This window comes from Ammospiza caudacuta, chromosome 27 (genome assembly GCF_027887145.1).
Source record: "Ammospiza caudacuta isolate bAmmCau1 chromosome 27, bAmmCau1.pri, whole genome shotgun sequence".
Taxonomy (NCBI): Eukaryota; Metazoa; Chordata; class Aves; order Passeriformes; family Passerellidae; genus Ammospiza; species Ammospiza caudacuta.
Genome location: NC_080619.1, coordinates 4081987 through 4109490, shown reverse-complemented (window position 1 = coordinate 4109490; position 27504 = coordinate 4081987). Strand labels below are relative to the sequence as shown.

At 39.3% G+C, this 27504-nt stretch overlaps 1 protein-coding gene and 6 non-coding genes across 8 annotated transcripts; all 7 read right to left on the bottom strand.

The window, feature by feature from the left end:
• Positions 1-230: 230 nt before the first annotated feature.
• Positions 231-26784, bottom strand: MPP3 (MAGUK p55 scaffold protein 3). Of its 2 annotated transcripts, XM_058820792.1 has the most exons (19): positions 26690-26784; positions 23802-23954; positions 19427-19545; positions 18864-18941; positions 17168-17248; positions 16547-16684; positions 15615-15696; positions 14766-14851; positions 13229-13303; positions 11086-11282; positions 9965-10029; positions 9301-9321; positions 8535-8576; positions 6341-6505; positions 5585-5665; positions 5091-5184; positions 4071-4179; positions 2107-2229; positions 231-558 (listed from the first exon to the last, which is right to left on the bottom strand). In XM_058820792.1, exons 2-19 carry the CDS (start codon positions 23824-23826, stop codon positions 379-381), a joined length of 1761 nt encoding a protein of 586 aa, XP_058676775.1. In that variant the 5' UTR covers positions 23827-23954; positions 26690-26784; the 3' UTR covers positions 231-378. The 2 variants fall into 2 exon arrangements, with proteins under 2 accessions (XP_058676775.1, XP_058676776.1); XM_058820793.1 differs by lacking the exon at positions 9301-9321 and having other exon boundaries at positions 8535-8573.
• TRNAC-GCA (transfer RNA cysteine (anticodon GCA)) lies at positions 20119-20190 on the bottom strand. The gene has a single exon. It is a non-coding gene; the product is annotated as a tRNA-Cys (tRNA).
• Positions 20606-20677, bottom strand: TRNAC-GCA (transfer RNA cysteine (anticodon GCA)). Its single transcript has one exon. It is a non-coding gene; the product is annotated as a tRNA-Cys (tRNA).
• TRNAC-GCA (transfer RNA cysteine (anticodon GCA)) lies at positions 21108-21179 on the bottom strand. Its single transcript has one exon. It is a non-coding gene; the product is annotated as a tRNA-Cys (tRNA).
• On the bottom strand, positions 21611-21682 carry TRNAC-GCA (transfer RNA cysteine (anticodon GCA)). Its single transcript has one exon. It is a non-coding gene; the product is annotated as a tRNA-Cys (tRNA).
• On the bottom strand, positions 22116-22187 carry TRNAC-GCA (transfer RNA cysteine (anticodon GCA)). The gene has a single exon. It is a non-coding gene; the product is annotated as a tRNA-Cys (tRNA).
• TRNAC-GCA (transfer RNA cysteine (anticodon GCA)) lies at positions 22630-22701 on the bottom strand. The gene has a single exon. It is a non-coding gene; the product is annotated as a tRNA-Cys (tRNA).
• Positions 26785-27504: the final 720 nt, after the last annotated feature.

Sequence of the window (27504 nt, the reverse complement as noted above, 5' to 3'; positions counted from 1 at the left end):
AGCCACAAAAATTTGTGGCCAAAGGACAAACCTTCCATCTTTGTCAGTGTCTCAGCACAAAATGCTTTGGAAGTGTGGGAGTCTCTGTGAAACACCACTGTAACAAAATGCACAATTTCCAGTGTAAAGATCAGTAAAAGACTGGACTGGCTTATATGGTCTGAGTATCAACTTCTAAACGACAGCTGCTATTCAAAATTTGACTCAGAAAGGCAGTGTCAACTTGTGACTTTGTTTAATCTTTCCTCATACATTCTTTATTTATTGCCTTCTAGGTAAGACCAGCAGTTTTGAAGCAAATTCAGTGTACTCCCCTTTTCTAATTAATGTATTTACAGAACATTTTTATACAGTCTTTCCCTCAAACATGGTAACAAGCTATGACCTAACCCAGCTGACTGGCACCCAGAATGAATCCTTGTTCAGTTTATCTAACACAGTTTTCAGCTCATTACATGCACTCTGGAGATCTTCTTTCACCAGTACAGTGTCAATTAAATGGCCATACTGCTCTTCAATGAATGCTGCTGAATTCAGAATTTCCTGCTGTTCTTCATCCTGTTGATCCAAACAAGATATTGGTATGAAATTTGCAGCATGTCCTTCTAGTACTTCAAAGTATGTATATATTATTTTAATATATATATTAAGCTATATATATAAGATTATTATATGCATTATATATATTACTATACATTATAATAAATATATATATATGTATAAAGTATATGGTATTTTAAAGCATAATGAGTCATTACTCTGAGAACATGTAACAAAAGCTGCTACCATTAGGAAAAGGTGTTGAAGATATTAAAACTGAGATCAAGGAGCAGTATGCTACAGGCAGCTGTTCCAAAAAATGCAAAGGGCCTCAGGGAAGGGGGAAAATATGGTATAGGAGGGACAGAAAATGGTGATACTTCATTTTATGTAGTTTAACCCAAGATATGGCAACCACACTCCTCAAAACTGAAAAGAAATTATGCATCTACTGTCCCAAGTTCAGTATTTTTGAGGGTTTACACAAAAACTTACCAAGTGAACTAAGTTTAGGTTATCATAAATATATATATATATAATATATATATTATATATATAATATATATATATTTTATATATATATATTATATATATATATATATATACACACACACATAAATTTAAGTTTAGGTTATCATAAGTAAAACCACTATGCACTCTGTCACTCTGTTCAGGTTTACACATCACCAAGCTGCAGCTGATCCAGGTTTGATCCTCAAGACATCCACACACTGTGATTTGTGTGTACACCATTAAACACTGCTGTGGTTGTCACTTTGGGGGTATAACAAAATTACTTTTTGATGGCTGCTCATAGGAAATGTAAAATTATTGTTGGTTTATCTGAGTTCAGCAGCAACTTCCTGTCACTGTGGTATTTTATGAAAAATCCCTTTGCCAGGATCTTTTCTCCTGAGAAGCTGGGAAGCTTCAGCTTCTCCATGTTTGGCTACTTTGGAATGTGATTTAGAGAATTGTTTACCAGCATGTGAATTGTTTTTAATTAATGGCCAATCACAGCCAGCTGTGTTGGACTCTCTGAGTCTGTCATGAGATTTTATTATTTATTCCTTTCTAGCTTTCTGATGTCTCCTTTCTCTTTCTTTAGTGTCGTTTTAGTATATATTTTTCATATATTATATTATATTATATTATATTATATTATATTATATTATATTATATTATATTATATTATATTATATTATATTATGTTATATTATATTATATTATAAATCAGCCTTCTAAGAACTTAGAGTCAATTCTCATCTCTCACCTCATCCTGAAACCCACAACAAAACCACAACAATTAATAACCACAACTCCCCCTGCTGCAGCCTTGATGATGTACCCAGATGAATATGGAAGACTGGCACTTGGCTTTGTGTTACTTTAAAACTTGAGGAGATAAGGAATCAAAAATTCCATTTTCTGAAGTTACACCTGAAAGGCTACAGGACCTACTTAGTGCCCCACTTTAACTCTTGTTATGGAAGAGGAGTTCTTTCAAGTAACAGAAGTGCCAGCCCCAAATATTTCTTTCAAGACATTAGAACTTGGAATACTCACAAGAGGGGATGAGATTTCTTCTGACATGTGAGATTTTAAGACATGTTTTTTCTTTTCTGAAATGAGAGGCTTCACAAATATAACATAAGGCTTAAACTCAGGAGTCCTCAAGTGCTTTACTGCCTGTGAACAGATGATTTTTTTTGTTATCAGACTTGTTTTTGCAACATTTCCATGAGACTCAAACTGGTTTCAGTGGTTTCACTGGTACTGTGGTGTGAAGTCCTGTTGCCTACACATCTGACCACAGCAATTTTTTGCCCTTCAAACAAAGGCTCATGCCAGAATCCTGGCTAGCACCCAAGACTTCATGGAGCATTGCCTGAATAGCACTGGGATTCCAAGGGGCAAGGACATGGCAAAAAATACTGAGGAAAGTATAAAAAACCCCTGACTTCATGGGCAAGTTATGGTTTGCTTCACCTATGCTGCAAATTTAATTAAAGAAATGTAATTCTTTGAACAACTGCTGGACAATCACTTGGCAGACACTAAATCAGAAAATCTGACCTTAGCAGTCAGTTCTAGGAGATACCCTTGAATTTCAGGGCATCCTGAGAAACTGCCTTAGCACAACACTGCAAATTTTAAACCTGAAATTCATCTGAGGTAGCACCACAAACCTTTTCCTAGCCCAGTTAGAAAATCTGGATCAAATTTTCAAGTATTAACTCACAGCATGGGGGTACTGAGAGCTGGCACTGCTTTCACTGCTCCTGTCCTGGGGTGATTCATGGTGTTACTGCATTCTGTATCTGCACCCAAAAATGGGTTCTGCATCCTTGAGATCCTACAAATGAGAGCCTTGGGGGGGTGTGGGTGTGCCATGGCCAGCATTTTTAACATCAGAACTAGAATGGAAACAACAACTCTGTTCTAAGGATTCTCTCTGGGTCCTGAGCAGGCTGGGACAGGGTTTTTTAAAATCAGATCTAGAATGGAAATAACAACTTTGTTCTAAGGATTCTCTCTGGGTCCTGAGCAGGCTGGGACAGGGTTTTTTAAAATCAGATTTAGAATGGAAACAACAACTCTGTTCTAAGGATTCTCTCTGGGACCTGAGCAGGCTGGGACAGGGTTTTTTAAAATCAGATTTAGAATGGAAATAACAACTCTGTTCTGAGGATTCTCTCCAGGACCTGAGCAGGCTGGGACAGGGTTTTTTAAAATCAGATCTAGAATGGAAATAACAACTCTGTTCTAAGGATTCTCTCCAGGACCTGAGCAGGCTAGGACAGGGTTTTTTAAAATCAGATCTAGAATGGAAATAACAACTCTGTTCTAAGGATTCTCTCTGGGTCCTGAGCAGGCTGGGACAGGGTTTTTTAAAATCAGATCTAGAATGGAAACAACAACTCTGTTCTAAGGATTCTCTCCAGGACCTGAGCAGGCTGGGACAGGGTTTTTTAAAATCAAATCTAGAATGGAAACAACAACTCTGTTCTAAGGACTCTCTCTGGGTCCTGAGCAGGCTGGGACAGGGATGCACACTGGTCCTACAGCAAGGGAAAAGTCCCACAGTGAGCATTACTAAAGAGACATCCAGGCTGTGCTGGATTAATCCCTTTTCTGACCCAGAGATGGGGTAACTGAGATGTGTTTTAAAAGCTTTTATCCAATTTTCAGTCTCATGTGAAGGGTGAGACAATACAGATGTTATAATTCACGCCATCACATTCAGAAGCCAATTATTTGCTAATTACAATAAATTATAAGTGTTTTTTGACCTATCAGCTTTTGCCACCCCATGCTGTAAATGCCTTAAAGCCAATTACCCCTCGTGGGTCCTACTACAGTGCATCTTTCACAGTTCTATTTCTTTAAAATATCTAATTTTATCTGCAAGGCATGTCCCAGCTGGACTGTAGGAACTGCAACCACTGCCCTGCATTCCCAAGAGTGCCATTCTGCTCAGGCAGCAGGAAATGATATTTGCATTCTTTAAAAGAAGCTGCAGGACTTACTTCAGGTACCACATCCACCAGACAAACTTTCTTTTTGGCCATCACAGACCGGATTGCCTCCAGGCTGGTGCCATACAAATTCTCTTTGTACTCTCCGTGTTCCACAAATCTAAAAAGTCAATACACTTTTAAATATCATCTACAAAAAATATTAACAATATTTAACTTGGAACATTTGATAGTTGTTTGCTGAAGTCAAAGCAAAGAGGGAGGAGAGAGGCAGAAAACCAGGAGTGGGTGGGGAGAGATTTTATTTTTTTTTTTTACTTTTTTTTTTTCCTTCCTTGCTTTGTAGCAATTCTTCATAAATCACTAACAGTTAATCAGCACTGCTGACAAAAAGGGGAAGAAGAATGAATATTTTTCACAGAAAACAGAACAAAGCTGGCAAGGCAATGGACTGCAATTCTCCCATCTTTTGGGAGCCTGGTGAAGATCTGAACTTGGAGAAAACATGTTCAGGCTCACAGTGTCAGGTACAACCACAGGTTCCATCTAGCACACACTTTCAAGGAGACTTGTGAATAAAACTTTTTACTTTCAAGGAGACTTGTGAGTAAAACTTTTTACTTTCAAGGAGACTTGTGAATAAAACTTTTTACTTTCAAGGAGACTTGTGAATAAAACTTTTTACTTTCAAGGAGACTTGTGAGTAAAACTTTTTACTTTCAAGGAGACTTGTGAATAAAACTTTTTGCTCATCATATTAAACAGACAGTAAGCAGCCCAACCAAGTATCTGTTATTTTCACTAGATTCAATTCTGACCAATCATTATGCAGATTATTTAAATTCTAACTCAGGATCCTCCTACTGATGTTATTCCTAAATTGCTTCCAGCTCAATATTTGAGTTTGCTCTAACAGTCCAGACTCTGTAAAGAGCTTTTTACATAAAAGCTGAAAGCTGAATCCTTCTAATCTTGTCCAACTTGTCACCTGATTTTGGTATTCATGATGTAAAATTGTGCAACCAACATTTTTAAATAATCAATTATAGCAGTATTTAAAAATTAACTCACTTGTTTTGCTGCACATCTGTCTCAAATGATTGCTTAGAAACAAAATTGTATTCTACTCCTTCTCTCTCATGACTTTTCCTTGACCTTGTTGTATCTAGAAGAGAAGGGAAGCAAGACATGGGAGACACATCAGCCTTTGCAAATGTTTTCTCTACTTAGTTCCAGTCACATTTTCCCAACTTCAAACAAGAAAGTTACACAGTGGCAAATTTAAATGAACAAAATATAAATCAGACCCTATAATTTTGTTTTAGACTAAATTTCAAATATTGTGTGACCAAAAACGAAGTTATTTTGCTCCCAGGAGTGCTGTAACTAACAAAAAAAATTTAGGAAGATGAGAATTTACCATGAGAAAAAAAATTGGAGTACTTCATAAATATTAATATAATCAATAGTCAGAACAGAAATGATTAGTGCAGATGGCAGGACATTAATTAGACAGCATTTATGGAATACAGATGTAACAAACACAATCAGTAAATTTTACTCACGTGGAACTGCAACCCCATACTCCTGGGGGTTCTCTGACACAACTTTTTGCTTGAGCTCACTTAACTTGGCCCCCAAACAACCTAATAAAATAAAATAAAATAACACTGTCTGACAGGTTTCTGTGTGAAATTAAATAATGCAGAAATAAATATATTACTTTCACACAAAGAATATGATTTGGGAGTGAGCTTGAAGAAACCTCCTTCATGAGAGAACTCGTGACCTGCTCTGCCATATTCTGCTTTGAAGATCATCAGGAACAAATTTAATTCTTTGAACTGCTGGACAATCACCTGGCTGGCACTAAATCAGGAAATCTGCTCTTAGCAGTCAGTTCTAGGAGATACCCTTGAATTTTAGGGCATCCTGAGAAACTGGTTTAGCACAAGGCTGATAAGCTGAAATGAAATTTTATACAAAATCTTGATAGATAATTCTAACATCTGCCTCTTCATCAATAGTTCTGACAGCCTAAACACTCGAGTAAAAACCAGAAAGTGAATCAGAAAAATGAGAAATAGTCCTGCATCATTATTTTTAGAAGGATTTGGTGAGTTTGATTCCTTGTTTTGGTTTTTTTTTTTCGCTTTTTTTTTTTTTTTTAATGTAATTTAAAATAAAAGACTGAGTTCAGAAAAATATTTTGAAAAACCCACCAGAACCCCAAAATGAAACATGTAAGAAAAGCCTCTGGAAGTGCAGGATAAAGGAAGAAGGAGAAATATGAAAAACTTTGAACACATTGGGTACCTTACCAATCAAAACCACCAGCCTGTGCTGTTCACCAGGCTGTTGCTGATATTTTGTGACTTCTTCATATGTGAGGAACTCTGCTCCATCTGCCTGCTCTGCCTGCTTGCCCTCGTTGCCATTGTTTTCTTTCTCTTTTCGACTCAACCTAAAGCTCCTGCGTAAACCAGCTGGGCACAAAACACAAGAAAAAGATAAAATTCAGATTTTTAAACTTGTTCAGCCTCAAGTTGTTGTCTTCAAATGGGAGTTATTCCCATCAATTTTGTTTATCATCAAATCAGTGATCAGATTATAGGAGAAATCTGTAATAAAAGCTGCTGCCATGAGGAAAAGGTGCTGAAGATGTTAAAGCTGAGATCAAGGAGCAGAATGTTACTGGCAGCTGTTCCAAAAAAGGCAAAAAGATAAAAGGAAGGGGGAAAATATGGATATGGGATAGAAAATGTAACATCTCATTGAATATGGGATAGAAAACCTAAAATATGGGATAGAAAACATCATATTCCACTGAATATGGCATAGAAAACCTCACATAGGGGATAGAAACCCTCACATCCCATTGAATATGGGATAGAAACCCTAAAATATGGGTTAGAAAACCTAACATCCTATTGAATATGGGATAGAAACCCTAACATCCCATTGAATATGGGATAGAAACCCTAATATATGGGACAGAAAAACTAACATCTCATTGAATATGGGATATAAAACCTCCCATCTCATTGCCTATAGGACAGAAAACCTAACATCCCATTGAATATGGGATAGAAAACCTAAAACATGGGTTAGAAAATCTAACATCCCATTGAATATGGGACAGAAACCCTAAAACATGGGTTAGAAAACCTAACATCCCATTGAATATGGGATAGAAAACCTCACATAGGGGACAGAAACCCTCACATCCCATTGAATATGGGATAGAAACCCTAAAATATGGGACAGAAAAACTAACATCTCATTGAATATGGGATATAAAACCTCCCATCTCATTGCCTATAGGACAGAAAACCTAACATCCCATTGCATATATGGGATAGAAAACTTCCCATATGGGATAAAAAACCTCCCATCCCACTGCATATGGGATAGAAATCCTAATATGTGAAATAGAAAACATAACATGCCATTGAATATGGGATTGAAAACCTCATATATAGGATAGAAAACCTCACATTTGGGATAGAAAATCTCATATTCCATTGAATATGGGATAGAAACCCTCACATCCCACTGAATATGGGATAGAAACCCTAAAACATGGGTTAGAAAACCTAACATCCCATTGAATATGGGATAGAAAACCTCACATAGGGGATAGAAACCCTCACATCCCATTGAATATGGGACAGAAACCCTCACATCCCATTGAATATGGGACAGAAACCCTCACATCCCATTGAATATGGGACAGAAACCCTCACATCCCATTGAATATGGGACAGAAACCCTCACATCCCATTGAATATGGGACAGAAACCCTAAAACATGGGTTAGAAAACCCAACATCCCATTACATGTGGGATTGAAAACTTAAAATCCCATTGAATATGGGATAGAAAACTTCATATATAGGATAGAAAACCTCACATTTGGGATAGAAAATCTCATATTCCATTGAATATGGGATAGAAACCCTCACATCCCATTCAATATGGGACAGAAACCCTAAAACATGGGTTAGAAAACCTAACATCCCATTGCATATGGGAGAGAAAATTTCAAATACAGGATAGAAAATCTCATATCCTACTGCATATGGGATAGAAATCCTAATATATGAAATAGAAAACCTAACATCCCATTGAATATGGGATAGAAACCCGAATATATGGGTTAGAAAACCCAACACCCCATTGCATGTGGGATTGAAAACTTAAAATCCCATTGCATATGGGATAGAAAACTTCATATATAGGATAGAAAACCTCATATCCCATTGCCTATGGGATAGAAAACCTAACACCCAACCACTAATAAAATCCCCCTCATAAAACTTTAGCTGCTTTAGGTTATGCCTCTTCACAGAGATAATTTAGCTTATGAATGTATGGGAAATTAATTTAATAGTTCAGTTTGGATTTTTTTCATGTGGAGGTGGGTTCTTTTGGGGGTTTTGTTTTGTTTTCATTTTGGTTCTGGTTTTCTTTGGGGTGGGTGTGCTAGGGAACAGGTAAAGGTTTGGTTACTCACCTATGTAGTGTCCATTGAAATATCCTTCACAGTCACAGTCTTCTGAAAATTCAAAAGTGGGGTAGGGCACAGAGGAAAGGAGTGAGAGGGAGGAAGGAATATCAGACAATGTGTGTGATACAAGTCTGGCTCATTGGCAAGGAAAGAAATTTTATATCCTGCATTGTTTGCAGGTACTTTTTTAACATAAACTAAAAAATACTTGCCTTTACTAGTGGTTTGTATTTGAAAAAATCCTTGACTTTGATATTGAATTAGAGAATTTTATATCTTGGTATTTACAGTTCCCAGAGTTTATGGAATTCAACAGGAAATATGTGATATTTAGAAAGGCAGCTGGTACACGACATACAAACTGCATAAGCCCAACAGAATTGCTCATAATGAAAATAACACAGAAAACAATGAAGACAAATCACTTAGAATGAACATGGGTGCCCTAAAATGTTAAACCCTAATACTTCTTTATTTTTTAAACATACCAAAGACTGCATTTAACTTGCAAGTCTTTGAACCTCACTCAGAAACCTCCAGAACATGTAAACACATCTCAAATCCTTTCTCTTGAATCAGAAAAGCAAACTCACCATTACTTAAGTCATCAACCTGAATTAGATTACTTTAAATAATAATTCACAAAGAAAATGTCCTAGGAACAATATATCTACTGCTCCCTTTGGAATTTTAGAAAATTTTATTATTTTTATTTTAGAAAATACTTTGGTTGGTTGTATTCATACAGAAAGTGAGTGAGGAGAGCACCTACCTTTGTCAGAAGACTGATCATCTATAAGTTAGCATGAAAGGCAGAGTTGGGATGATATTAAAAAGATGGACAAATAATTGAGCAAAATTAGAGAAAATAGAAAGGAAAGTTCTGGTTTAATTTGCTTAGCAGGCTTTTCTATCTTAAAAAAAGTACTGCAATACAATACCCTTATCAACTGATTAAAGAATTTGGGGCAGAAATGGAGTTATTATAACCAGTTATCAGCTTAATTGTCTTGAAAACATCTGAGATAAAGCTTAAGCAGCACTCCTCATTACATGCCTTTATTTTCATATGAATCTAGACTTGTTTCATGCACTCATATATGAATTTCCAGAAGATGCATTAGGTTATTTTTGCAGCTTTCAAGTTTGAAATCACAGAAAAAGTGTGAGCAAATGTTAAGGCATCTAAATATGTGAGGCCAGATGTTTTTGAGAGCAGAGAGAGAGGGACAGCTATGAGTTTTGAAAACAATAAGCACTGACAACACTGGATAAAGCTCAAACCCAAATCCTCCTCCTCCCTTGTGTCCATGTATATCAACCAGTGGCAGCTGGTATTTAAAATATCAATCAGTGGTGAAATAATTGTTGAAATAACAGAAAAAAATTATAATTTAGTATCAATTAAAGCACCACTGAAAGAACATCTGACTTACATAAAGGTTTCTTCAGAGTTCTGGTATTCTGCAGAGTGCCTGTTGTTCTCCTGTAAGTCAGTCGTCTGAATAGGAAATAATTCTATTTTACATATGGGAACTCAGAATTACAGAGAATTTATAGCATGGAAAATAAAGAATGACATAGTGCTTTTCTTAAAAAAAAAATTAAAATGTTTCTGATTCAACTATTTAAAAGGCTTTATTTAAAACTATGATAGTCTCACATTGTTACTAGTAAGGGAATGAAAAGAAAATTTCAAAACATTTTATGCTTTCATATATCAGAGCATGGAAATCAATAGTTTATCAATCTGGTTTTTTTTCCTATTTCCCTTTTGCCCACATGATCTTTTATTGCAACATTAAGAAAAGTAAATAACCTTTGTCCAAAGCAGTCACTGAGCTGTGCATAAGTAGAAATTATCCACCTTTTTCCAGATCACTTGGAAGTTTTCTGTTATTTACTAGTAAAGAAACCAATTTACCCAGCTTGTGTGAAAATGTAAGAACAGAGTTTCAAGTAAAATCTTCCTTAAGTGTTAAAATCAAGTAGGAAGTTTATGATATAATTGGAGAAGATGGAGCTTTTTAGCACTTTCCTCTTGGCTGTATTTACCCTGCCATGACCATGCCTTTAATTTTCTGCGAAAAAAACCTGGCATTGTCACAGATATATTTTATGAAAACTCCTTTTGACAGGATTTTTCTCCTGAGAAGCTGAGAGGCCTTAGAAACAAAATGTAAACAATGGTTATTTGCTGCTGTGGAATGCAACAGGTGCATCTGGGATTGGTCTCATCTGGTTGTTTTTAATTAATGGCCAATCACAGTCCAACTGTCTCAGACTCTCTGGTCAGTCACAAGATTTTATTATCATTCCTTTCAAGCCTTCTGATGAAATCCTTTCTTCTATTCTTTTAGTATATAATTTTATTTTAATATAATATATATCATAAAATAAAAAATCAACCTTCTGAAACATGGAGTCAGATCCTCATCTCTTCCCTCATCCTGGGACCCCTTTGAACACCACCACAGGCATAAAATCAATTTATCAATATAGTGACAACTGTATACACGTAAAAGAAAAATAAAACCTGTAATCTTTGCTGACAAACCTTTCTTGGAACTGTTTGGAGGGGATCAAGCCTGCTCTGAGGTTGGTGTCCCCAACACGCTTGGCTTGCCACCACGTGGGATCATCCTGGCTCACAACCTCCAGCACGTGGCGGCGTTGGAACGGCAGCCCGGCCTCCTGGCAAGGAATGGCTCTGTCCTCCTTGGGGTTATAGCAGAAAAGTGCCCTCATAAACACCTGCAAAAGAAAGGTAACATGTCTGGCAGGATCATTAGCTTATCAGACTGACCCCAAGAAAAGTTTGAAAGTCGCTTTTCCCAGCCCGGTGCTTGAAGGAGTCAAGGATCTTCATTTCTTGGTCTCAAGGTTGTTTGTTTTATCTTATCTGTAAAAAATTTTCTCCTGCCCTGATGAGGTGAGCTCAGCAAGACAGTCTGAGGCACTCTGCCTGCCCTCAGGGCAGTGTTATGTCTTTATACTAAAAGCTATGTGTACAATATTTACAATTACTTTCCAATACCTATCACCTATGTTACACAGTGAGCTTCTACTCTAAACCAATCCCAAAGTGCCAACATCACAGCAGAAAATGGAGAACAAGAAGAAGAAGAAGGAGAAAGGCTGGAGACACCCAGTTCCCTCCATCTTGCCTCCTGAACCCCCATGCTAAAAACCCTAAAATCTACTTTTCCACCTTGTGATAACTTCACTTATATTCTACTTAAACTGTTTTGGCTTGCTGATCTTCATACAAGGTTGGTAATTTGCTCCATGGGTCTAAATCAAAACCACAGGGGCATTTTGTGCTCTGTGCCAGGGTCCCTGAGACCCCTGGCAGGGGTCTTGGCTGCTCAGGACAGCCAGAGGGATGACACGTGTCATTTCTTCTTGTCCTATCTGGAATTTGAAATGTCTGCCTTTAAAAGGCTTTCCCCAATGCTAACACTGCTATATATATACTTTATTCCTCCTGCAAGCACTCAAAAATACTGACACCTGGTAGCTTGTGCAGTAAAATAAATTAACTTTCCAGGATATATCCAGTAATTATGGAATTGTGGAACATTGAGACCCAAAAGACCAAAGTTCCAAGAAACACAGATGACAATTTACATTAAGTACAAAATGCAATAAAGGAATGGTTGGAAAAAAATAAGGGAAGGGAGGAAACAGTAAAAATGGATTTTCTTCTCCTTCTGAGAAGCTAAGAGGCTTCAGAAACAAAATGTAAACAATGGTTTTCTGCTGCTGTGGAATGCAACAGGTGCATCTGGGATTGGTCTTGTGTAGATGTTTAGAATTAGTGACCATTCAAGGCAGAGCTAGCTCTCCCTCTCTGTCTGAGCCACAGACCTTTGTTTTTTATTCTATTCTATTCTATTCTATTCTATTCTATTCTATTCTATTCTATTCTATTCTATTCTATTCTATTCTTAACTTAGCTTGCCTTTTAAGATGAAACTTTTCTTTCTATTATTTTTAGTACAGTTATAATGTAATATATATATAATAAAATAATAAATCAAGCTTTCTGAAATATAGAGTCAAATCTTCGTCTCCTCCCTCATCTTGAAAACCCCTGTGACCACTGTCACAGATTTTTTGCAAAGTTGCCCAGTCGTAAAGACTGTTCTTAAAATGTTCCTTTAATACATCAAAATCAACTGTTCAACTTTGGATTTGTATCTTAACACAGTTTAACACAAGGGCAGAACCAATACAGAAAGTGATTTGTGGGCTTGAAGGAGAAGTTCAGCAAGCAAGAGCAGGGAGGCAGAGAGACTGACAGAGGAACCTTGTGAGGGACCAGCTGAGCCATCACTTATTGCTGATCAGGTAGGGCAGCTGAAATGGGCTGCTGGGGTCACATGGTGATGCTGCTCTGCTTGCAGAGCTCCATTTTCACTCAAATGAGTGGCAAAATGCCCAGAGAAAATGGACAGACTGCAGCTGCCACGGTGAGAGGAGACAGCAGAACACTCAATTTAATTACACAGACCAAAAAGAGAGGCAGGATTTCAGAAATGCTCTAAAAGAACACGTGCCAAGATGGAGAGGAGCCATGAATAGAAGGGTACTGCACAAAAAAGCACTGTGCTGTCTTTGCAGCTCAATCAGGAGTCTGTGGCACTTCCCACTGGAGCAGGAATGGTAAAGATGTGCTGAGTGGTTCAGCTGCATACCTTGCTGTCTTTGAGACGATCTTCTTCTTTGATGGCTGGAATTATCTTCAGTGTTATTGACCCTTGAGACTGAGCCTGAGCAAAACAGAAATGGTTTTTTACTTTGAAAGCAGGACAAGGATACAATGCAGACTATTCAAGCTCCAGTTAAGGAGCTAGCAGCTGTCTCCTCAGAACTCTAACAGGCCAAGCTAATCCACAATTTAACTGCATTACAGAGAACATCAGGATTTTCCATGACTCCACAACAGTGGAGACATCCACAGTAATTACTTGGCTAAAACATATTAAGACCTGCATTAAAATTCCCTTGTTTGCTTTTAGCAATTGCATTAATTTCTGGGCTACACTTCAGAGTACATTACATATTTCTGGGGCTTTTAGTACAACACTGACTTAAATTTTTGCAGACTAATAATTTTAAAGTGCTGCTTTGAACAATACTGCTGTGTTTTCTCCATATAGTGGCTAACTTGTCAAGAGTGAAATATAAACATGCACAAAATAAACACCTACTTTCACTCTAGAAATCTTTGCTAGGAAATTACAACTATTAGTTATAGTAAACTAAAAAGCACTTCTGGGTCCTTCAGAAATCTGGAATGGGTTTATCTCATCAGAAATCTGGAATGGGTTTATCTCATCTGTTTTAGATGCCTTATTTTGCATGAGATGAACTGTGTTTCAGGCAAGCCTGCAATTCTGCACAGATTAAAAAGCAAACACAAACATTTGTAGCTTTTCTTCAAATAATAAACCATGAAAAAGAAAGTGTTACACTTCAGGCATTAACTCACATGGGACATATGTAATTAGAAATCACACAGGACAGATAAATAGCATCCCAAGATCCCCATAAATTAAACTTTACACACTATTTCAAAATGGTTTTGACACCTCCTGCCCTCCAAGTTAAAAGCAGTCATTGGCATTATTGGGATTTTTTGATCTCAATTGAAATGAGGTGATGGAAGTGACACCAGTGTCCTTACTGTGTCCCTAACTCCACTCCACGCCAAGACAAGGGGAATTACAGCACAAAAGGGAAATCAGAGATAAAGAAGCAGAAGAGCTACACCACTTTCTACCAAGATTTGTGGGTATTCATGTTAGAGAAGCTTGAAGCAAGAAATTGCTCATGTCACCAGGAATCTGCTGGTAAAGGACAGACTGACAGCTCTCCTGAACACACAGACAAGACTCTCTTCAGCTTCCCAACATTATGAATCATCCTCTAGGAGTGTATTTATAATTTGCAGCTTGCTTGCCATAAACAAAGTATTAAAGGGAAGTTCTTGACAGAGCAACATGTTAATTTTGTATTTGTATCTTACTTGGTACCAATCCAGTTCGCAGAAGTTTCTGAAGTCAAAAGGAGAAGACTAATCCACTGGGAGAAGAAAAACTCTTAATGCAAAGACAAGCAGGGATTGCATCTTTTAGCTCTATATTTTAAACTCATGGTTAAATTTCATCATCTACTGTAATTACTAGATCACCAAACAGAAAAGATCTTGAAATGAAAATCAGTGCAGACCAAAATCTGACTTATTTCTTCTGGTCGTTTGTGAAGCACAGTAATACCATTGACTTCTCTTAGTTCATCTCCAACATGGACAAGACCTGAAAAGATGGTAAGGAAATTAAAATAGGTCTAGAGACTGGAAAGCACTTCTCCTCTGATGTCCAGCCTAAATCATTAGCTTGTACTTCCTCAGCTCCCTCATCCAGACTGATGGATTTAGTACCAAAGCCTTTGTTGGAAATGTGCCTCAGTCTCCTGCCTTTATTGCTAATGGCACTTTTCTTTCCATGCAGCACAGGCTCAAAGGAAAGCAGCATGCAGACAGGCAAGGAACCCTGGAAAATCACTCTTTGGATCACTATTAAGTATACAACTGGAATAGTTTCATGAGTGTGCCCAAATCAGGAGACACACAGAAAATAAAGGCAGGAATGACATATCTGTCACCTGACAGATCAATACTTCACACTCACAGAAAGAATGCTACACTAAATTTTTTAACAAGCCATGAAGAGACTCTACAAGATTTAGATTTGTTTATCCAGTTCAATAAGAAATGTTGTAGTTGTCATATATACAGCTACTGTTAACTGCCATAAAATAAATTCTCAGTAAAGCAAACAGAAAACAACACATGATACACTGAATAAACCAAGGTACTAGATTAAAAGTTAAAAACATTCTTTGCATTTTTCTACAGCTCAAACATACTTCTTCCATCTCTGTTTTCATTTTTTCCTAATAAAAAGCATATGTAATTAGATGAACAGGTTACTGATAAACACAGAAATGTTAAGAGCATGCCCAGGAAACTTCAGAGGTTTCCAAATTTAATTCAGAAATGAACTACTGCAATCATACCACTGCGATCAGCTGCACCACCCCTCATGATCCTGGCTACAATCACAGCTCCTGTGTGCTCATCTCTTCTGATGGTAGCTCCCTGAAATAAAACATACCCCCCACCCAAAAAAAGGTAAGAAATTTACCCTGAATTCACCAACCAGAGAATTAATGTGTATACTATTATGACTTTTAAACCAGAATTAATTTATTCTATGATTTTTCTCTTTCTCCCTGATGATTTCCACCATTACTCAAGTTTTGCCCATGCCAAGTGATTATGGGAAGGTGCACCCACCTTCCTTTCTGCTGCCTTTGATTATTGTGGTCATCAAAGCCACTCAAGTGTGCAAAACATATTATTGTAACAAATTCCTTCTCCTCCTTTTCTGAATCTGTATACAATACAGTCAGCACTTTTATATGTAAAAGAAAAAAAGCCAAGTAATTGGATTTTTTTTTTCCTCCTCCTACCTCTGCTGGCAATACAAAGCTTTAATAATTTCTTTCCCAATACAGCTGTTTTGCCATAGGGAATAAATTCTTCCATTTCCATTTGTATAAAATTAGGACTTTGACAATATAATGATTATATATAGGTATCAAACATACTCTCACTGACTTTCATGCAAGTGAACACATGAAGTCACTGAATGCTAGCTACAGCATCAAAAGAATTAATAGATATAATCAGCATAATTGCTCCAACATATACAATTTCTTCACTGTTTCCTGGCATTATAAACTATGCCCATAAAGCAGCTAAATGCAAAATTGTGAAGGTGCATTTATCATTTACCAAATTGTTTTTTATGTTACTTTATAAGCTTCAGAACACTCCAAGTTTCTGAAGGCTATTTGATGACATCTTCAAGTATCTCCTCCATACTCCCAATAACACTCTTGCACTATAAAGTTTTATAACCAGAGATAGGGGATCTAATATGTACCAAGGGTTCTTTATTTTTCACTAGCCGAACAATTTTCACTGATTCCTCATCAAAATCATCATCAAAATTATCAGGCAGAGGTGGAAGAGCTGGGTCAAAGTTCTTCTGTGCTACAGTGTCATGTACTACAAGCATTGCCTGCATAAAGGAAATAAAAAACAATAATGTTTAAAAATGTAATGGAGTAATACCACAATTCCCATTCTCATCTTTCCAGTATTACAGCAAAATTAAACCTCCCCCTTTCTTCCCTCACCACAAATCCTCCAAAAATGATTTAGCAATTACCTTACCCATCATGTAAACTACACACTGGTGTATGTCAATATTTAAAATAAATCCAGGCAACAACAAAAAACACAGTGGACAATGAAAAGCAAGAAGGTATAATTTTCTTCTCCTTTTCTTTTCTGGTCCCTCAGAAAATATTAAGGAAGGGAAGAATAGAAGACAGCATGGTGCATTATGCAGGAAAGCTGTCTCTTTTCAATTTTTTTCACATGCTAAAGTCTGTGCAGGAAATCCCAGTGGAATAGAAGTTTGTGGGAGGCTTCTATATAACTTTTCTGTTACAAAATGTTCTATCACAATTCTGCAAAGACATTTCTTCGTGGTTTTTACCCTGAGATGTGGTGTTGACAACAGCTGAAGCAGCTCCTTTTCTTCATTATTCACTGGTGCTGTCTGCAATTCTTCTATTACCTTTAAAATAAAAATTTACAACCTCAAAATTAAAGGAATTCACCAAACAAGGTCATGTATTTACATTTCTGTTGAGTGTTTGCTAACATCTATCATCCATCAATGTAGTGTGCACAGATCAAAACTGATCCCAGTCCATAGTACATGAAACCTGAAAGAAACCAAAGCTTCTTTAGCTATTTTTATTAGATAGTACAGAAGACAGCATTAGGAATCAGAATAACAATCCCTAAACATACATTTTAAGAGTTATTCCATCAATAGAATTTCAGGAATGAGTTCTGAAATTTTTAATTCCATATGGAATACATAAATGATACCTGAAACAACACTCTTGCATTATTTGATAAAAGACTCTAAACTTGTGCAATCATCTAGTATTACCTGTGTGGAACATGCAACATAACTTCCCTTGTTCCCCTGCAAAACCTGGGCACCAAAATATGCCCTGGACTCTCAGGCACTTTAAATGAAAGATGAGAGAAATAATGGAGGCACTTCTGCACTGGGCTGAGTGGGTGGGAGGAGAGAGAAAGCAAAGGAGGGAGGAGGAAGGGAAAATGGATTGAGACAAAAGAGATTTCCTTACCCTGTTAAGGGTTCTAAGCAGGGAATTCATATAGCTCTATAAAAAACTCCTCTGCTGTTCTGAAGATGGAAATTTTGTGTGACTTGCCAGGTAGCAGTGCTGAAACTTTTGTGGAGGTGGTACAGTGTGTGTGGAACAGGGAGAGGGGGTGTGCTGCATGTTAAGGGGGGCACTGGGGTCTCCTGACTTTGAAAACTGAAATGGTCCAGCTCCCAAACCTTCCACTGCCCCTTCCTATGCTATGGTAGGGAACAGGTGCATGTAAAGAGCCAGCAAATGCCATAATAAAAACAGTTTGAAACCTTCTGAAAATGGAATGTGCTGCTTTGTGTTGTCTCTGTCTCAACTATGATAATTCAGCACATAAATGAGGCTTACAAGAGAGAGAAAAGCTCTTTACCAAGGCTTGTAGTTTTAAATTGAAAGAGAGCAGACTGGATATAAGGAAGAATTAGATTATCCATATTTAGATTGGATATAAGAAGAATTTTTTTATGATGAAGGTGGTGAGATGCTAGAACATCTGCATGGTGAAATGCTGGAAACAAGGCTGCCAAGAGAAGTTTGGGATGCTCCAGCACTGGAAATGTTCAAAATCAGGATAACAGGGCTGTGAGCAATCTGATCCAGGGAAAGGTGAGATCTGTGGGGCTTAGATGAGATCACCTTTGAAGGTCCCTCCAACCCAAACCAACAGCAGAGCTGCCTGGGCTGTAATGGTTTTAAGGCTGAATATGACTGAATGCTCAGCTGGGATATTTCCACACAGGGCTGAATGATTTTTAGAGCCTCTCCCTTAGGAAGGTAATTCATAATATCCTTTCCTTCCACCTGAATGTGTCCATCTTCACTAAACATTTAATAACTTGGTATTTTTGAGCTCTCATTTCCTTGATTAATCATGGCCAACAGATTACAAAGACAGCTGGGGGAGATGAGAAATATGTTCACATACAGCACAATTGTAAAGCTTTGATTTGTTAGGAAAGCAGGTGTAAATAATAGGAGACAAGAATTTTTACTCACATCTTCAACTAATCCTGCTGCACTGTGTAAAACAGGAGTTGGGCTCTGTCTTTCATAATGCCGGAGCTTTTCATGAATCTGAAAAAAGATTATTCAGGGATATTTCTACAGAGAGATACAAAACTTGCTAAATATACCTACACTGGAATGTTTTTCTATTTAAGGAATATAATTTATCTAAGATGTGTCAGAAAAATAATCTCTCTTAGGGTTATTTTTGTTTTGTTTGGGACTCTGTTTTCTTTTTGCTCACGGTAGTTTCAGACAGAAAATCTGTAAAGACTTTAGGAGCATAAGGAAAAAATGAAGCCATTTCACATTACTTTTTAGCTATGGGGCACTGTATCTTCATTTTAGCAAGAAGAGCAGAAAAATTTATTTATTTCTGAACAAAATATGCTAATTGTCAAACATTATTAATGTTTGTTCTTAAGCACACATATGTTTTGCTTGGTACAGAATTCTTAAAAAAAAGTTTGGCAAAGTAAATGCTTGATAAATCCAGTGAACAGAGAAAAAGTAAACTGTAAGGAGAATGTACATAAATAAATATAAACTTTTACCTTCATCAGGTAGCTGAGACTCCTTTCACTAAAGACATCCCTAAGGAATCCCATTTCCTCTTTATGGTTTGAATCAGGTCTTAGCTGAGATGTCAAAAGGGCCAAAGTTTCGTGCAACCCTAAATTTAGATTCAGGACAGAACAAAAACATTGTACACAGGATTTATCACTGGGCTTTCTACTGCAGACTTAACAGTCACTACATTTATTTGGGTAAAACATTGGTGATCATCAAATTTGCAGAGTTTATCTTGTGTTTATCATGTTTATCTTGTGTTTATCCACCATTCATTTTGCAACATTCCCTTCATAAGTGGCAAACACAGCATCATATTAAAGCAAAGGCTAACAAAGCAATATATATATATTTTAAAATTTCTTTCACATTTCCCACTTCATGTTCAATATGCTTTGTTTCCAAAACCTTTTGTTTCCCTCTTACAAATGTTGAATTTTTAGTACCACAGCAGACTTTCAAAAATGACTGAATGAGCTCCTTTAGCAGCTCCACCTCCCCATTCTGGTGGTGATTACAGAGAATTAACAAAAGAGAAGAGCACACCCCCAAAACTTTCCCTGCTCAGTCTCTCTTCCTTGCATGCTGGAGCTCTCAACCAACACCCCACAAGCTCAGAGCTCTCCATGGATTTTTCCTGTGGCAAAATTTGGGCAAAGGGAAGGTGGCAAAAAAGAGGGGGCACCTGGAGTTGAACCAGGGACCTCTTGATCTGCAGTCAAATGCTCTACCACTGAGCTATACCCCCTAGCACAACACCTGCACCTGGGAAATTTCAAAATATTTCTTGGCAAAGAAAAACATTTTGTTGTCCAGGGACTGCATTTCTTCCCTTCACAGCTCCACAAAGTGCCTACTAAAGGTACACACAGCTAGACCTCAGAAATTAGGAGAACAAAGCTTTCATACCATTTCACAAATTCAGTCAAGCATTAACAAATATAAGCAATCTAATCCTTTCATAAAGAAGATCAAAAAGAAATTCTGGTGGTGATTACAGAGAATAAACAACAGACAAGAGCACACCCCAAAAACCTTCCCTGCTCAGTCTCTCTTCCTTGCATGCTGGAGTTCAGAACCAACACCCCACAAGCTCAGAGCTCTCCACGGATTTCTCCTGTGGCAAAATTTGGGCAAGGGGAAGGTGAAAAGAGGGAAAAAAGAGGGGGCACCTGGAGTTGAACCAGGGACCTCTTGATCTGCAGTCAAATGCTCTACCACTGAGCTATACCCCCTGGCACAACACCTGCACCTGGGAAATTTTTAAATATTTCCTAGCAAAGAGAAAGTTTTGTTGTCCAGGAACTGCATTTCTTCCCTTCACAGCTCCACAAAGTGCCTACTAAAGGTACACACAGTTACACCTCAGAAACTAGGAGAACAATCAAAGCTTTCATACCATTTCACAAATTCAATCCAGCATTAACAAATATAAGCAATCTAATCCTTTCATAAAGACCAAAAAGAAATTCTGGTGGTGATTACAGAGAATAAACAACAGACAAGAGCACACACAGACACTGAGTGCTTCCAGCACAACCCCAAAACCTTCCCAGCTCAGTCTCTCTTCCTTGCATGCTGGAGCTCTCAACAAACACCCCACAAGCTCAGAGCTCTCCATGGATTTTTCCTGTGGCAAAATTTGGGCAAAGGGAAGGTGAAAAGAGGGGGCACCTGGAGTTGAACCAGGGACCTCTTGATCTGCAGTCAAATGCTCTACCACTGAGCTATACCCCCTGGCACAACACCTGCACCTGGGAAATTTCAAAATATTTCTTGGCAAAGAAAAACATTTTGTTGTCCAAGGACTGCATTTCTTCCCTTCACAGCTCCACAAAGTGCCTACTAAAGGTACACACAGTTAGACCTCAGAAATTAGAACAATCAAAGCTTTCATATCATTTCACAAATTCAATCAAGCATTAACAAATATAAGCAATCTAATTCTTTCATAAAGAAGATCAAAAAGAAATTCTGGTGGTGATTACAGAGAATTAACAACAGACAAGAGCACACACAGACACTGAGTGCTTCCAGCACAACCCCAAAACCTTCCCAGCTCAGTCTCTCTTCCTTGCATGCTGGAGCTCTCAACAAACACCCCACAAGCTCAGAGCTCTGCATGGATTTTTCCTGTGGCAAAATTTGGGCAAAGGGAAGGTGAAAAGAGGGGGCACCTGGAGTTGAACCAGGGACCTCTTGATCTGCAGTCAAATGCTCTACCACTGAGCTATACCCCCTGGCACAACACCTGCACCTGGGAAATTTCAAAATATTTCTTGGCAAAGAAAAACATTTTGTTGTCCAGGGACTGCATTTCTTCCCTTCACAGCTCCACAAAGTGCCTACTAAAGGTACACACAGCTAGACCTCAGAAATTAGGAGAACAAAGCTTTCATACCATTTCACAAATTCAGTCAAGCATTAACAAATATAAGCAATCTAATTCTTTCATAAAGAAGATCAAAAAGAAATTCTGGTGGTGATTACAGAGAATTAACAACAGACAAGAGCACACACTGAGTGCTTCCAGCACAACCCCAAAACTTTCCCAGCTCAGTCTCTCTTCCTTGCATGCTGGAGTTCAGAACCAACACCCCACAAGCTCAGAGCTCTCCATGGATTTTTCCTGTGGCAAAATTTGGGCAAAGGGAAGGTGAAAAGAGGAAAAAAAGGGGGCACCTGGAGTTGAACCAGGGACCTCTTGATCTGCAGTCAAATGCTCTACCACTGAGCTATACCCCCTGGCACAACACCTGCACCTGGGAAATTTCAAAATATTTCTTGGCAAAGAAAAACATTTTGTTGTCCAAGGACTGCATTTCTTCCCTTCACAGCTCCACAAAGTGCCTACTAAAGGTACACACAGTTAGACCTCAGAAATTAGAACAATCAAAGCTTTCATATCATTTCACAAATTCAATCAAGCATTAACAAATATAAGCAATCTAATTCTTTCATAAAGAAGATCAAAAAGAAATTCTGGTGGTGATTACAGAGAATTAACAACAGACAAGAGCACACACAGACACTGAGTGCTTCCAGCACAACCCCAAAACCTTCCCAGCTCAGTCTCTCTTCCTTGCATGCTGGAGCTCTCAACAAACACCCCACAAGCTCAGAGCTCTGCATGGATTTTTCCTGTGGCAAAATTTGGGCAAAGGGAAGGTGAAAAGAGGGAAAAAAGAGGGGGCACCTGGAGTTGAACCAGGGACCTCTTGATCTGCAGTCAAATGCTCTACCACTGAGCTATACCCCCTGGCACACCTGCACCAGGGAAATTTAGAAACATTTCTTGGCAAAGAAAATTTGTGCTGTCCAGGAATCCTTGACACCTCCTTTTGCACTTTAATGGACTTCTCAATGGCTTTGCATGGGGTCAAATGTCATAAATGATGGGGAAAAAATGAGAAATTCAGGTCAATCTGATGCCTGCAGGGAATTTCAAACACACAAAAGCTCACACAGGCAGCCAGTGCTTCTCCCTGCACTTCCCCAGTGTTCTCCTGCCCCTTCCACCTCTGAGGCACCTAAAAAAGCCAGGCCTGAACAGAGGAAGAAAAGACAGGTGGAGATTTCCATTGTGGCAGAATCAAAGCTTGTGGCTTGTTGTCTAAAAATTATTTTAATCACCAGTATCCCAGTTTTGCAGCACACACAGCAGACAAACACCAGATTTTTCCTGGTGAACAATGTCTGGGAACACAAGACCAAAACAAAACAGGAAATAAGAAAAGGTGGAGGGGGCTCAAATATATTCCTGTGGCTATTCTCTCCATGAACCTCAGAGTGAATTTTGATCCAGGAGATTCAAACTCACTCCTGCTTTAACCCTAAGCATCATTTAATATCTGTGACTTCCCTCTGGGCAGCATACTGGAAAAGTTAGTAAGCAGCTCTGAACAAAGTCACTTATTTTAAGTTAAAAGTAAGAATATTAACAAAGTTTACCAACCCCTGTTTAGAAAATATTAAGAAATGACCCAGCAAGCAGCAGATATACATGGGCTGATCTTTAATAAGCAGGAGTAGAAGGCACTGTTACACTGAGAGGTCCAACTCTGCCTACAGAAACTTATCAGAATATATTCAAGTTTATCAGAATATATACATGTTTATCAGAATACACTCAGGTCTATCAGAATATATTCTGGTGCTCTAGGGTTATCAGGAAACTGGTTCCTGACAAACTTTATTAATTTTTACCTTTTACATTTCACCTTCTTTCTTGTAAGTAATTGCTCAAAAACTCCAGCTGAATTCTCTTAATTCCATTACATTTTAGTCCAATTTGAATTAATTTTATAAAATTTATAAGATTTCAATCCCTGTTCTGTTGAAAACATGCAGCTGAGTTACCTGAGTCTTCTGAAAGCACTGGCATGGCTCTGTTCTTACTCTTAGAGAAAAATGTTCAACTTCAAGAGGATTGTTTCTTTTTCTTAGAGACAAATCTTCAACTTCAACCAACAGGATTGTTTCTTCTTTCTGGGCTGTGGTTCACAGGCAGTCCTGAAATAAGCAAACATAATATCTAAGCTCAAGCATGCAAGAGAAATGTCAGGCATGTAAAAATAGCAATTTTCTAGTATTCAGTTTAACCTGGATCAAGCAGGGCTCTGCAGTTATTCTGCTATGCAAGTAACAATGGAAAATACCAGGTTATGTAATGAAATGTAAGTAAAATGGAAAAGGTTATATAATAACCATGTTGTATCTGGGATAAAGCTGAGGCTGAAGAGAGCATCTCTCAAGATAGGTAATTTTAACAGAAAAAACAGAAGAGAAGAGATGTTTAAAAGCCCTGGGAAATATCACGTGCAGAAACAGAGCATGCAGGAAGATGCCACATCACGAGATGTGCTGGGGCTTCCTAAAACTCATCTCAAAAAAGTGTCCACATCCCTGAATTCTGATGGGAACCACGCTACAGTTACAGCTCCTCAAAGCTGGCAGGGCTGGCACTCTGCCAACCTTGGTCACAGGTACTACGGATGTTATAAAAATAAAGCTACTTCCACTGCTCAGAAATGGCTTTGGATACTTCTCTTGCAGATTTCTCTTGTCACTCGGAGCAAATTACTCCAGAGCATTTTTTTTTTTTAAATTTAAAACAACCCCCAAAACTGAATCTATGCATGTAATTGCCAGTCCAAGATGAAACATTGTGTTTCAGGGCACTTACAATCTTCTCCATGCTTATAAAATTCATTGGAGTAGTATTTTATAAAAATAAACTTCCATAACAGCACACATACTCCAACTCTTTGCTGAATACAAAAAAGGATGCTCCTTGTGCTTCTATTTGTAGATAAGTCTATCATATTTTGGTTGCATGAAACAAGTTTGATGCTTCCAATTCAAATTTTCTTGACTAGCTGCCTGAAAATACCATAGTACCGCATGGCAAATTAGCATTTCCTTATTTAGAATCTTTTAGATTTCTGAGTTTCTCTACAATACAGTGAAATACTAAACCCAACAGTCACCTGTGTTTTACACCCTGTATTTTCTACTACTACAATTAATTAATCCATCTAGGCATCAAAACATGGTTGGAGTTCTCTAAATAAATTATCTGAGTGTTGAAATTTCACTCTAATCTATGGATTGTGCTCCAGTGCATTATATATACCTTTATTTAAACACTCTTATTGCCTATTGCTTAGAAGAAATAAACATTTCACTCACTTCATGCCAAAGAAATTTATAGGCAATTCATTCAACTGCTTTGGTTCCTTGATTATGGCATTTCATTTGACTCATATTAAAATCTTCTCAAATGATTAAGAAAGAACTTTAATTGCCTGCTTCATCTTTGCAACGTGTGCTTCCTACAGTCAAACCTATTCAGCACCAAACCCCACAAAATGGCAAGTTATTTTCCAGATTATTAGTGAAAAAAAAGCCCACACAGGAACCTGAAAAACACATTTCAGCATCTTAGAAACCTGACAGCAAACTCAGGAGCATCAGAATTAGTCGAGTTAGGCACAGCAGTCAAAATGGAGGCTTCCCCTAGAGGCATCTTCCATGCTCTGTAAAAATCCCGTTACACAGAACTGCCCGGAATGAACACTCCAAAGAATGGAAAACATTCCAGAGCCAGGGCTGGCTCTCAGAGGTATTAAAATCAGCCCCAGCACGTGATATTTTGCAAGATGTGTCTCAAAACCATCAATCTGTCCTCTCATCACTATAGCATCAATAGGCTCAAATACACTTTCCCTCTTTAAAAACATCTACCTAAACCTTAATTCATTTTTCTTGTCCAGCTGTTCCCAAGGCTGAAAGCCTGAAGCACCTTTCTTACCTAGAAAAAGGGCTGATAATATTCGGAAAGGGCTAAATAAACTCAACTGATGCTCACCATAGGGTCAATGCAGGAGATAAAACAGAAGCGTAATATGACCGTAATATTACCAGAAGCATAATATCCCCATTAACTTATAGAACAAACCTATTGTGGTTTACAGCCTAACACAACAGAAAGCTTCTGTAATCCAGATTGTATGATTCAAAGCAGCAGCTGCTTTCAGAAAGCATCTGCAGTTTAACATTTCACATTAGATCAGAAGATGCATCACTACGCTAAGCGGGCCATAAGTGATAGCTGATGGCCACACAGGTTTTCTCCTCCTGTCAAACCTGAGTGAAGCTCTTCACGGGTACCTAGTTCAGGACGGAAAAAGACACTACTCTGGTGCCGAACGAAGCACAGATAAAACCACACAACCTTGATGAGCATCACCGGGCCGGACTTTTCCTCCGAGCCCCCGGTCAGGGGCAGCCCCGGCCCAGCCGCGCTGGGCGCTCCGGGCTCAGCCGGGCAACCCCTGACCGGGGTGGGGACCCGGTGACACCCACCGGCAACCCCGGCAAGGGCTGTCCTGCCCCGGAGAGCTTTATGTGAGCTCCACCGAGCTGGAGGTGATACCTGCGGGCCCAAACCTCCTCACAGCCCCACCGCGTACGGAGCGAGGCTGCGCTTCGCACGGGACCGGAGATGCTTCCCGAGCCGTGAGGCGAGCACGCTCCGGGCCCACATCCACCGGGGAGCCCTAACCCGGAGCGAGCCTCCAGGCACACCCAGCGCACACCCGCGGGCTCCCTCACGCCGGGCCGCGCCTCCAAGGCAGCACCGGAGCCCGGCCCGAAGAGCCGCAAAATGGCGCCGCCCCCGCCGCCTCAGCGGCCCCCGCGCCGCGCCGCGCCCCGGGCCCGGCGCTGCCCCGGGCCGCCGTTACCTGCGGGAGCGGCCCGGGCTGGGCTCCTGCGGCGCTGGAGGCTGCCCCGGCCGGCCGCGGAGCTGCCCGCAGCCTGCTGCGCACCTCGCTCATGCGCCCTCAAGAGCCGTTCTAAGCACGCCTCCCTCCTTCCCTCCCCCAAGCTGCCACGGCCTGAGGGGCGGCTGGATCGCCTCGGAGCCCTGGATCGCCCCGGAGCGGCGGCTGACAACGAAATCGTGGCCTCGGCACCGCCGGGGTTAGCGTCTGCCAGCTCCGCCCCGGGGTTTCGCCCCAGAGCGAGCGGCTCAGGACGCCGCTGTCCCGGGGGAGCTCCGGGCGCCGGGCGGACCTGGGCGCTGCCTCAGGCCGGCTTCCGGAGTTCCCTTGTTGAAGTCACCCTTGGGGACTGTCAGGAAAGTCCAAAACGCCAGAAGTTTATGTCCCAAAAGGAGATGGAGGAGTCCTTTGATTTATTCGAATAAAGGGAGAGAGTTCACTGGGGCACGCACCCGCGGGGTTTTCTCTCTTTGGGTTTCAGAGGACTCGGTCTCCTTTTTATTCTAACTCCTGGCAGCATGGTGCCCTGTTCCTTTCCCCATTGCTGAGGTACCAGGAGGGTGCAGCCACTCCATAGTCCCCCTTGAACCTGGCATTTTACCCCAAAGTTCAGCCTTGTGCAGACCCGTGCCTATCTCAGGAGCCAAGCTCTCCAGGACAGTAATAAACCTGCTGCCCTAAGTCAGTAGAGACATTAAAACCCATTTCAAAGATGTTAACACCCATATCTTCATCCATTAAATTATTTGTAAAGACATCAGTAGTTAATTTAGTAG

Bases quoted from the DNA above. Each gene is read 5' to 3' on its own strand.
- MPP3 (XM_058820792.1), bottom strand. From the start codon at position 23,826: ATGCCAGTGCTTTCAGAAGACTCAG. The intron at 9,322-9,964 runs GTAAGTCAGATG...GCTAACTTATAG, and splicing joins AACTCTGAAGAAACCTTTAT to ATGATCAGTCTTCTGACAAA. The intron at 6,506-8,534 runs GTGAGTAACCAA...TTTTGTGCCCAG, and splicing joins TTTCAATGGACACTACATAG to CTGGTTTACGCAGGAGCTTT.